This window comes from Molothrus ater, chromosome 2, assembly GCF_012460135.2.
Source record: "Molothrus ater isolate BHLD 08-10-18 breed brown headed cowbird chromosome 2, BPBGC_Mater_1.1, whole genome shotgun sequence".
In the NCBI taxonomy this organism is placed as follows: domain Eukaryota; kingdom Metazoa; phylum Chordata; class Aves; order Passeriformes; family Icteridae; genus Molothrus; species Molothrus ater.
Window position 1 is genome coordinate 31,206,482 of NC_050479.2, and position 12,791 is coordinate 31,219,272.

At 42.3% G+C, this 12,791-nt stretch overlaps 1 protein-coding gene across 1 annotated transcript in view; it reads left to right on the top strand.

Moving 5' to 3' along the window:
• The window catches only part of AFF3 (ALF transcription elongation factor 3), a 328,079-nt gene that overhangs the window by 141,799 nt on the left and 173,489 nt on the right, over positions 1–12,791 (top strand). The window contains exon 4 of the mRNA XM_036389605.2: positions 7,754–7,798. Within this exon, the coding sequence (XP_036245498.1) occupies positions 7,754–7,798 (45 nt within the window). The remainder of the gene's footprint in view (positions 1–7,753; positions 7,799–12,791) is intronic.

The window sequence follows — 12,791 nt, forward strand, 5'->3', positions numbered from 1 at the left end:
CCTGTTTTTCCAACTGTTGCCATTATGCAGATGTTACATATCCTCCCCAAACAAACACAGACAATATATTAAATGCAATCAGTCAGGCTCAGTCCAGGTCCCAGCCAACAAATGTCCACATCACTAAAAACAACACATTCCAGTTGACACCAACTGGCCATCTGTGCAGCAAGGAGGACAGGTATCTGTGGGGGAGAAGAGCTGCTCTCTGTTGGTCTCAGGGCAGAGTCCTTGGGTGGGCTGTTGAAGGACTGCACGGGCTGAGGGAAGAAGATTTCATGCTGCAAAGCCAAGACTCTGGTGTCCATAATGGGAACTTTCTGACAAATACACCACTGTGTGAAGCAGCAGTCGCTTGACATGTTTGGGGCATGCATAGAGTACTGCAGAAAATGTAGCATGCTGAAGACTCTTCCAGAGGTCCCCAACGGCTTTTTCCAGTTTTTTCCATGGGAAGCAGGGACTGTGGAGTCCATTCGGGGGGGTTTTGGCAGCATTTTCAAATATGTTAGATACCTTCCTCTCCTGCTGACTTTTCTGAAAGCACAGGTGACTTACTAGCACCTCCCCAGGATCAAGCATCTATCAAGGAGTAAAATTGCAAGGTGCAATCTTCATTATCACCAGCCCATTATATTTTTCAAATGGGTAGTAAGAGAGTGTAATCACAACAGGCCCTGTTTTTTCATTAGTGAAGAAAAACATTAATATACTGTGACATGATATTGATTTGATGCAATCAATCTTTCCCAATAACAATAAAACCTTTATATTTTATTAATAGAACAATGCAGTTCATCTCAATTACAACTCCACTTTATTGTTCTGGGTCACAGTGTAATTCTGGCATGTTTGGAATTTTATTTTTATTAATATAATGTAAAAGCCTGTAAAATCACTCTGCTGATCTGTCAGTAGGTTTCATTTGAGGCTCCCAAGCATCCTTTACTAGATGAAATGTTACCGGTGCAGCTCCAGTCATTGATTGTTCAATGACCCTTAGGGGTGGAGAGAGTGGGGAGGGTTAAGAAGAATTCTTGGCCTTTGATTGTCTTGATTTTATTTGTGGTGTGGACACTGAGACTTGGACTCAGACCATGTCATCAGTTTGAAGACCTCTCAACACATGGCCAGACCCAGCCCTTCCAAATACCCTCCCAGCTGGGCTGTAGGAGTCTGAGCTCTGCTGAAGCTCCCAGCAGCCATCCGGATGGCAGCCCTTCAGCATCATTTCACTTCCTTGTCCTGGCTTCTCAACATTTACTGCAGGCCAGGCACTGCATGGACAGGAGATGATGTCTCAAGCTCTGGGACAGGCCATGGGCACATAGGGGAGGAGTTATGCTCTAGCATCAATTCCTTGCTCTTTTAAAAACAATACAATGAATGGCTTTACTTACACACCCACAGTACATCTATCTTCACCTAGACTCGTCTGCTATAAGACCAGCACAGCCTTGTGATACTCTGGGTTATGGCTCTGTGAACTTCTCTCCAGTCTTTTTTTCGAGGGTCTTGCTCTCCAAAAGCTGCTGTTCTGCCTCAGTTCTAGGGGAGCTGCTAAGCACACTGCTCTGAGTGCCATTCATCAAGAGCACAATGGGCTCTTGCTTCTCTTTCCTAGTGTGCATGGCAAGTCTGTTGGGTCATTTGGCATTTCTCTCTCTCTCTCTACAGATATTTTTGATTCATCTCCTTTAATTAGCCAGAACATATTCCTGGTCCTGGTAAAAGACTAGGGCATCATGATATTCTAGTTGCAGTGAGGCCCCAATTAGTACAGATACTTTCATTAAAGCAAAGCTAGATTACTTTCATCACTTGATCTTTTTTTTTCCTTGAAATAAAATCTTTTTAAAAGCTACTCCTCTTCCCTTTTGAACCAAGAACAGTGTTGCAAGATCCCTTGGTAGGAAAAATAATCCCCATAAAAATATGGTGGGTCCATTTCAAAAGAAATGGGTTTATTAAAGGTAGCAGTTTATTAAGAGTGACTGTGAAATAGATGGATTTAATGACTTTAATTAGTGCAACGCTTTCTGACACAGACCTTGAAGAGAATTTAGCTCCTCTTTCCCATCTCCCTCCTGCACTTCTCTTTGTCTAAAGAAGTGTCAGCAATTCCTCATAGTAAAAGTGAAACAGCTCCTACTCACAGCAATGCCAAGCACAGGAGAAAACTCCTGTACCAACAGACTGTGGCCACTGGCACTCCAATTAGTGGTAAGGCATAGCAGGAGTGCAAAGTAAAGCTTTCAAATACCAGGAACAGAAAATCAAGTTTTCTGAGCTGTCTCTTTATATCTATTTCCTTGGTGTAACCTTACACAGCTCAGCCCTGCTTGCCTGCCTCCTCAGGGAGAGATTAGGAGTCTTCTTCACAGAAGGCACAAGCATTATTAATGGCACCCAGTGAAATGAGGGTGACTGCAGTGTGCCATGGCTCCCTGAAGTCTATCCCTCTAAAGGTAGATGGAAATATTGCTGGTAGGTCTCGTGTCAACCATCAAGATCAAAATGCCGTCATTGTTAGAGAGGGAGAAAGAAAAAAGAGAAATGCAATTTTTAATTTTGTCCTGATTTTTCCTGCTCAGTCCTTTTTCTATGGGATATTCCAGATTATCAGAACTGAAAATGCCTGCATCCATGTTGATTTTGACCAAACCTATTTTCATTCTTTTTTGAAGAAAATGCTTTCTTAAAGTAAAAAAAAAAAATCCAAAATTTGGAGAGAAACATTTGATATTTTGATTTAATGCCTTCTTGATTTAGGCCATATCTTATTCTATGATTACAGATTATATTTCTTAAAATTTGTCATTCGAGTATTGTGACTTGATCAAATTTTGATTTCTCAACTGAATTGAAGAATAGTTCATAAAAGTTCATTTTTAAGGTAATGATGTGACACAATTGCATTTTGTATGGAAGCATAGCCAAAGGGATAAAATCAACAAGTAGCCTGTGCCCAGGTCCCCATTCAGAATGAAAACATTACAAAAAATGGGGGCAAAAAGGTAAATTTTTAACTAGGTTGATCTTTTTAGATCTTAAATCTTTTTACCAGGCCATCTTTCATGAGGTTCAAAGTCCTTCCTGTTCTCTTCAAGAGCCGTGTGGGTTCAGCACAACCACTCCATAAAGAGCATTTTGGAGAATGTAGCATATGTAAGGAAAGCAGTAACAACTTAAGCCCTGCATGTCTAAAAACCCTTCCTGGACATCTGCAAATGACACTTCCCCAAAATTCCTTTCCACAGCCTGGCTATATTTCTGCAGAACCCCCAGAAACCACATCTCCAATCTCAGGCACAAAACCCTGTTAAGCTCCAGCAAATTCAACAACTTGAATGTGTTAAGATCTCGTTAAAGAAATGATTGAAGGGAAACTTTGAGAGTAATGGTTCTCCTGAACCCAACAGGCAGAACACATACTTACAGATAAGTAAAAAGATGAGGAGTTTACTTCTTCATAGTGGATATCCCTTTCTAGCAAATGGATTGCATAGAAAATGTTGTATGTGCATGTGTCTGTGTGTGTGTGTGTGTGTGCCTGGCAAAGAAGCATTTCTAATATGCTTTCAGATTTAGGTTCACCAAGGTGCGATTTTCTCACCCCTTTTTTCCTATTTTGTTTCATCATGGATTTTGGTTATTGCCTGCCAACACTCAGGGCCTGAAGCTTCCCTTTCCCCTTTCCCCATTCCCCTTTCCCCTTTCCCCTTTCCCCTTTCCCCTTTCCCTTTCCCCTTTCCCTCCTTTCCCCTTTCCTCTTTCCCCTTTCCCCTTTCTCCTTTCCTGAGGGGAAATCCTGCAGCCCCACGGTGGGCAGTGCTGTGCTGTGCCTGAGCAGCGTGGGGCGGACGTGGGGTGGCAACTGTCATGCTGCTGGCTGGAGTTGACACAACCAGCCTGGCACCCATTGAGGGGAAGAGAATGAGTATGTACCTCAGGCTTCTGGAGATCGTCCTCATGCCTAATTGATACTGGAGACAAAAATCCAATAGCTTCTGGACACTTCATAAAAACACCTAGCACAGTCCAAATAATGACAGCACCAAAAGCTTGCATCATAAAAATCTCTTGGGCTAAAATGGAAATAGATACTTGCAGAAGATTTTTCTTTCTTTCCTCAACATAAAGATTTAAAGGAGGGAGAAGTGTCACAAGATAGGCAATTCCTTTCAGAGAGGTTTCTTTATATCTCTCTGTGTGAGTGCTCTTGGTAAGGGAAGAAAAAATAATGCTCTAAAACAAAATTTTTACCGAGGTAGCTTTTTTTTGAAATGGCATCCCGTTTCCCAAGAATTCTATGTAGCCTTTAGTCAGTCTTGTTTCTTACAGTTCTCTGTGCTTTGCATGGTAATTAGCTGCTCGTGTTATCAGCAGCACGATGCTCCCGGGTATTTCTCGAGCAGCGCTGCCGTTATCCTGGGCGGCAGCTCCGCGCATCCCCCGCCAGCCCGCACGGCGGCCGCCCCTGGGCGCAGAGCTCAGCGCTCTGCAGGCTCTGCTCACCGAGGGACGAGGGCAATGGGCACAGAATCCGAGGGGGAAAGAGGCTGAGCCCACTTTCCTTGACAGGTCCCCAAGACTTGGCAGTATTTCGCTGATGGTCCACTGGAGGTTCAGTGAGGCAAGTTTGTTATGACAGATCGCAAAACAGAGAGGAAGACAAACGAGACGGGTTCATCAGTGTCAGAGCAAACACAGGGGAGCAGCTCCTCAGCTTAGTTTGCAACAGCAGCCTCAAAACCTTTATTTGGTTTTAATTTTAATTTTTAAAAATAATAATGAAAACGTTTATTGCAGGAATGTCCTGTGGAGGGACTGCTTTGCAGAGCCTGCCAAGCTGTACCGACATCAGCCATACGCAGGGGCCGCGTCACGCAGCCGCCACCAATGCAATAGTGCTTGGATGGGGAAGTCCACCCAAGCAAATAGCGTGTCAAGGGCTCTCTGCAGCTAATGCAATCCCTTCTTTTAATTTACATTTCAAGAAACATTTGCCAGCTTTTTTTTTTCTTTTTTTTTTTCAACCTAAACTGTGGCCACAAAGTTAAATTCAGTTTGCCAGAATCCATGGCAGCGCACGTTCCTCTGTAGCATCAGTAGAGGTGTAGTGGATGGTCTAGAAAGTTTGATATCAACAGTAATGTTAAGATGTTCGTAAATACTCAAAAAAAAAAAATCAAATTTACATTTGGCACTCAAGAGATGAAAAACAGAGAGGAAAACGTAGACATTAAGGGAGTTTCCCACAAATATTATATCAGTTTTACATGTCTTGTCTTTCGTTTTGTGTTTCCAGCCTATTTTTCACCCTTTGAAATGGTGCATGATGATATTGAGAGGCAGATGTGAAAAGCTTTTACTTCCTGCCCAGACAGATGATGGGCTAGAAAGAAAAGCTAAAGTTTTAGTTCTGGGGTAATAGAAAGCAAAATTTCTTGCTGATGAGTACTTGCAGACTTTTTTCACTACACTTCTAGGGGAGTTATTTAATTTCGTAACAGACACTTGTTCCTAATCCTAGTCTGAAATAGCCTGCTGCCAAATTCACATTCAGTATTTTTATCCTCACAGAGAAAGAGATCATCATTTTATCATATGTTCAATGTGCTCTATACAGCATAAGATCATATGGTCATCTTGTCCCTTCTGTAAGATGGCAATAGACTAGAACAGACAACTTAAAGATGGCAGTGAATTGGTTTCTCTCTAAACAAGGCACTCATGATGAGGGCTTTGCATTCTCCACTGTTAGTGGGATAGCAAGTGAACAAACTGGGGCTTGGGGAAGGAAAGGGAAAAAATAGATGGAAACCCACAGAGAAGAGAAAAATAGCAACTATTAATTTTTAAATTATTAAATATACAGAGATTGTTGTGTCTCTCCATCTTGCTAGGTTCACTGGCAGCACAAACACTTGCACTCCTGCTCCTGTGACAGGAATATCACAAATGGTGGTGTGCAGCTCCTCAGGGGAGGTCTGAGGTCAGAACAGGGCTATCTGCTCAGGGCAGCAGCTTCTCTTCAGCATCCATAGATCAGATATGAGTAATTTTTCAAAGTCTGACTTCACCACATGTACCTTTACCTTTGAAATCAGCTGTAAAGCTGATGGACTGTGCTTCACCAAGAGTTGATGTGATTAATTTGTTTGTTGAGGGCCATATTCACCAAAGATTTAGCAGGAGTGCAGGCAATAAAACACTTAAGACTTTCTACGAATTGGCATGAAACAACAGCCACAAAAAATTAGAAAACATAAGTTGTTCTTTTGCATATGCATGGCTGCTGTTCTCCTGACCTTGGTTACAGCTGGTGGGCTTTAAGCAGTTGAAGATCCAGATGTCCTCACTCCCTCAGCTCAAACTGGGGAGTGGTGGTAAAAGTGTCCAGGACTTGCACAAATTGGTCAGTGCAATCATTTGGCTTTCGTAGGCAGAGTTATCAATTTTTGAAAAAGCCTCATGATTTTTTGGGTGCACAAATACAGATGTGGTAAAGAAGTCTGATTTCCAGAAGAGAAGAGCTTCATTTGGAAAAATGAATTGCTTTGATATATCTCCAGGTGCACACCTGAAAATTCAGAGCATCCAGGGGTTTTTTGAAAACAAGAGAAGACCAAGCTCACCTCTCTGCTAGCTCTTTGGGTACAGTAATTACCAGATGGATTTTTTTCTATCCCCCTTTCCCCACATGGGAAGATCTCAAACCCCTGCTTCATGAATTAGTTCTGTTCTGCAGAAAGAAGAAAGCCTTTTTTGGGGGGATTGTCAGGGAGTGTAGTGTGGTGAAGGAAATCCCCAGACAGCTTGCTGCATGCAGCAGCCACCTGTATCTTGTGGAGAGCTGTAAGAGATGGGCAACCCCTTGGCATCAGTACCTCCATCCAAGTGTGCCCTCTCTTCCCAGGTGTGCTAGGCAGTGTGAGCAGGCTGGTACTGGGCAGGGGGCAGGCAGGAGGGAAGGGGGTGTGTGTCTCACACTGCCTCGTCCTTGCTGGCAGAAGTTTGGGTCCCAGTGAACACCCAGGCTGAGCACGCAGGTGAGGCACCATCTGGATGGTCTCCAGCTGCCCTGCCAAATCTCTGATTTCCCCTCTGCAGAGTAGCTCTGGAGTGAGTCATACTGCTTGGGAGAGTCGAATTCTTCTGCGCCCTCAGTCCCACAATGCAGGGGTGGCCTTAGAGTCGGCATTTTAGGAAATGACAGCTTCTCAGGACTGCTGTGCCCATGCTCAGTGTTGCTGCCTGTGTTGCAGTCTCTGCAGCTCTCCCCTCGGCATCACATCTGCCCTACACATCCTCAGCCTTTGCACAGACAGTGTCACTGCAGAGCTGTGCTGCCCAAAGGATGTGGAGAGATGTTATTTACTTAATAGAAATAAATGCGCATTGGATCCATGTACATGCAATAACTTCTTTGCTTCTGCTTACTCATACATGGTAGAGCCCAAACTGCAGGAACAGAACCCAAAAGTGGTGTGAAAAAAAGTCTGTTGAATTTATAGAAATATGTTGCAATCATATGTAAACACTGTAAATATTGCATCTTCCTGTGGTGCTGCTAGGGAATAATTTGGGAATTTTAAGCAGTGCAACTTTTCAGATGCTGGAAAGACTTGGTCTCATTTTGAATCTGTAATAGAGGTTGGAATATATTTCATGTGACAACCATGTCTTCAGACCTATTTGTTATTTCTTTTTAAAACATAAACAAACTGTCTTCTCATTTTGTTTACAGGACAGTGGAACAGGAGATAACAGCTGCATTGAAGAAATATTGCGGGTAGGAATCCTAAAAAAAACCCATTTTTTCCAGTCCAATTTTGTTTGCTCTGAAAAGACAAGAGAATAACAAGAATATTGCAATTACTGCTGTTAAAATTTTCCTCCTTTAGATTGTCATCTTTCTAAGGAAAAAGTAGGCAAAATTATTTCCTCATGAAAAATAATTGAAAAATCTGTGAGAACAACCTTTCAAAGCCTGTGGATTTCACTGCTACTTTATGCCTGTACAGCTGACCTTCATGCATGGAGAAGCAGATAATGGGACAAATTATAAACTGAAATGTACAATGATGTTTCAGGTTTACAAACCATGCAAAGTGCATGTTTCCATTAATCATGACTGTCAAAAATCTTAATTTTGAAGGGAGGTCTAGGAAGGTCATTTTCCACCTGGATTTAATTATGTAATGTCATTATTTTCATTATGTCCATTACATAATGACAATGTGCAAAATCTGTAGTTATTTCCATATTTCATTATTATTTCTTTTATCTTTGTAATTTCTAGTTTATTTTCATGGAGCAAATTAATACACATCCAGACAGATCTTGGCTTGAATTAACTTGGATATTGATTATTTTCTGTGGCAGAAATATTTATAAACAGTGAAAATTTTCTGTAATATTTTAACTCATGGTTATCTTGGTTCTTTTTCAAAAACAATAATTCGATAATTCACAATTCTTAAAAATTTGATGTGATTGAAACACAAAGCAAGGTAGATGGAATGATAAAACCTCCCTGTTACTGTATGTGCTTTTACCTCTTCGGTATTACACCACCCAAATATTTCTAATGATTTATAAACTACAGGGTTATAAATATTTGGTTTGGAGGTTAGCACTGCATCAAGCCTGTTGTTTCTAAAGGCATTTCTCCATTCTCCCTCAATATGTTAAATGCAGCTTTTAATTCTTAAACTGGACAAAGAGTTTATGAAAGGGTGATGATGATGTATTGCTTATGACTTCACTGGCAGAGCTTTTGCTTAGCTAACATTTACAAAGTAGGCTTTGTTAGGACTTAGGTGCATATTCAACAAGCCCAAGCCACAGTCCCTGCTGGTTTGTTACAAATTAGTGGCAGATATCCTGAATTCATGATGTGATGTGACACTTAGGCTCCCATTTTCATTTTAAAGCAAAGCTTTTAAAATTAACAGTCAGAGAAACTGGTCTTCCTCCTTTAGTTTCTGTAGTTTGGCTCATGCCATTAAGAAAAAATGCAGAAGAGGCACAATTCCTTCCACTCAGGGGAAGATGAGTATGTAAGAGACCCCATCTGAGAAGGAAAATGGGCTGTATGACTAAAGATAGTAAGGTGCATCTCCAACATAATGAACATAGCTGCTGCTCTCTCTTTTTTTTCCTTTGGAATGTTCCTCAAGAAATATTTTTGTCAAGCTTCATGATGAGTAACCTCACCAATCTGCCCATCTTCCATGTCTGCAAACCTGGGCATCACTTTCTACTCTGACCTTCCCTTGTGTCTCTGTGTCTAGGACTACACGTAAATCTTCCAGGCTGTTACTCTATAGAATTTCTGACTGAAGCTCTTTATTCTCAAGGGTGTAAGTCTTTGGTCCAAAATTCTCATTACACACTTTGATTGCTGCTGCATCCTTTCCTAGTTTTTGACAAATGCAATGTTACCCACCTCCATTCATGCTGCTGCACAGATCATTTTCCTAGCTTGACATCTTGCCCAGAGACATCTGTCTTCACATCTCACCACTGTCATCTCCTTCTCTATCACATCAAGTACAGCAATGTGTCTCTGACTTTAAGGTCTCCAGTCCATGCTAACATATGAAATCCCACTTTTAGCTTAGCTGGTGATGTCAAAATATTGCTAAGTTTTACATCAATTAATTTCTCCAATGCTTCCCATCAGATCTGGGAAGAGCCTTGAAAACTTTCCCAATCAGCTCCATAGCTACCTCCCAATCTTAAGGGGCTCTTTTTTCCCCAAGGATGGTGGAAAACCAGTGGTGAGGTCAGGGCTCTACCACTGTTTCTCATGCTTGAACATTTTTGTCCCAATTGTTTCTTGTAGTACTCTGTCAGGTCAGATATATCCATCTGCTCTCTTTTATACTGAAAAGTGGACTTTCTATGTCAAGGAACTGCTGTGTATTACAAAAGTAGTGCTTAGGTACTCTCATAATACAAATCCAGATCTGCAGTTGTGGTTGTTATTGGTAATTACTGAAAACAGCAACAGTAATAATGTGCCTTTGCTGCTCACTTTGTAATTTACTGGCATCTAGACATTTCCATCCCTCTCCATTCCCCCTTTTTGTCCTGAGCAGATCCATGAAGTTGTAACACAGATTTCTACTTTTCTGACACAGCCTGTTAATAAGGAATGCCATTTCCATGGTTTTGTTGGAGGTGCTATTCACATCATAAAGCCAAAGTTTAGCTTCTTTTCAAACAGAAAATATGAAGTTGCTATACAGGTGCCCAAAGGCAGACAATGAAAAGCCACAGCAGCTGAAATACTTGTGTTCCCCTCAGAAAAGATGGCTGGCCTGCTGGAATGTGTTTATTATGGGAAGGACCACTCCTAATACATGGAGCATCAGCAAAAGGAAGAAGATGTTTAAAATTCATCATTTTAAGGAATGTTTCACCCTACTTAGGCTGTCTCTTGCACAACACAAAGCAGAAAATATCCCCTCTTTCTAGATGATGTGTTCCCTGCACAAATCAGGCTGTGGCTTTTCCATGAAACAGATACTTCCATGGCATGTCCATGCTGCTGCAGTCAAGAGTGAGGGCAGTAGTAAGTGTGCCCCAGATCTGCTCCATCTGCTTCCCTGTGTTCCCCCAGCAGGTGAGAAGAGGCAGGTTTGTGCATGGATCTTGTCACCCTCTGGTTCCAGCATGTGGCCATGGCCAGAACTAACATCTGGGCCTGGGCTGCAAATCAGTCTAGGCGTGGCTTTAAAATCACCAAATCTGATGTTGCACTCACTGTGACAAGATTTTATAGTTTTTTTGCTGTCTGCTGCAACACAGGTTGCCACAGCTTAAGTCTAGCCTTTTTTGATGTTGTTTTACCAAATGTATTGAAGATCTATGGACTTTGTAAACTGACAGATCCTTCTGCACAAAACTGCAGCTTCCAGAGAATGCCCCCAAGTGCTGAAGCACAGAACCTCTTCCAGTCCTGAAGGAGGTTGATTAACAAGACAGTAACCCTGTCGAGATTGGAGCTGTTGTAAGGCCTCCTGTAGAGTTTATAATCACTGCAGGAATCCTGAACCTCATCTAACCCCATGCACTAATTTATAGCAGCTTCTTCAAAGTGTGCTGACTTCTCTGTCCAGCTGCAGGCACACACTTTGAGGATAGAGAAACTTCTAAGAGAGCTTTCAATGTAAATATCTCCAGTAAGATCAAGTTAAAGATGTAATGTTGAAACATGAGAGAAAAGCCTCATTTCTTGCTAGTAGATTTAAAAGGCAATTCCTTGTAAGCTTTGCATTGTTCATGGAGGACATGATAGAAAACTTTGAAGTGGAAAATAACAGTTAAGACTACACAAATACCCTTTGTTCCACCGTGCATGGAGCAGTTGCTATGCGAGTTCCTGAGACATTGCCAAAGCCAACCTACTCACTTCCTTGCTAAAACACAGCCTGGCTAAGCAAGATTACTTCAGTTCTGGGGTCCCCAGCACAGGAAGGACATCAACCTGTTGGAGCAAGTCCAAAGGAGGCCACCAAGTTGATTAGAGGGAAGGAGCACCCCTCCTGTGAGTAAAGGCTGAGACCACTGGACTTGTTCAGCCTGGAAAAGAGATGGCTTAGGGGTGACCTAATTACAGCCTTCCAGTACCTAAAGGAAGCCTACAAGAAAGAGGAAGACTTTCCATGAGAGCATGTAGTGACAGGACAAGGGGGAATGGATTCAAACTAAAAGAGATTAGGTTTAGGTCAGATACTAGGAAGAAATTCTTTACTCTGAGAGTGGGGAGGCCCTTGAACAGGTTGCCCAAAGAAGCTGTGGATGCCCCATCCCTGGAGGTGCTTAAGGCCAGACTGAATGGGGCCCTGAGCAACCTGGTCTTGTGGAAGGTGTCCCTGCCTGTCCCTTCTCTGGAGGGTTGGAACTAAAAGATCTGAAAGGCCCCATCTGTGATTCTATGATAGTAATTCTGGCTGATTTCTATTTGACTTTATTAGTGTGTGGAACTGTGTATTTTGCTATGACTGATGAGGTTTAAAGTAAACATTTATTTTTCTGTAGTACCTTCAAAAAATGGGAGCAATAAGAGTCCTGCCTCTCCACTAAGTTAACTGTTGCAGTCAATACAGGAGGCACTCAGAGAATATTTGCTATGGAGTTAAGTAAGGGAGCGTGTTGAGTGCAGGCAGTTCTTGATTTGTAAAGTAAGCGGCGACTGATCTGGCTATCCTTACAGTCTTAGCTGTGATTTCCTAGAGCTGTGGTAGCTTTGTTGGAAGGAAACCCACAGGCAAGCTGAGCTTTTGATTATTGAAGAGGTTCCTTGTGAATTCCCTGGATTTTTTTGTTGACATGAGAAGTGTCATTGAACTGGGTAGAGAGAGGCATAGTTTGAGTGTTTGGCCTGCAAACAGTGTTTGGCTGCAGAATGAGAAGACAGCAGGAAGCTGGAGGAGAAACAGGAATGCAGAGAAAGGGCTGGAGAAAACCCGAGCACAGCCAGTTAACACAGAAAAAGCCACGTCCTTTGAAATGGCATGGAGCAGTGGGGAGACAGGCTGGGCTCTGCAGTGGAGGACAGATAATTTCTCTCAGAGGAGATAGAAAAAGCCATTGGGAGGCAGTGAAAGGACATGGACTCCAGCTGAGAACATCCGCCCCAGTGAAGGACAGCTCTCCTTGGTGCCATGAACCTCCTGTACAGGGAGGGATAAGCACCCACAGATGGCCTTGAAATAGGTTGTGACTCCTCATGGCCACAGGACATCCACTTATGAAAATGACATTTTAAGTCT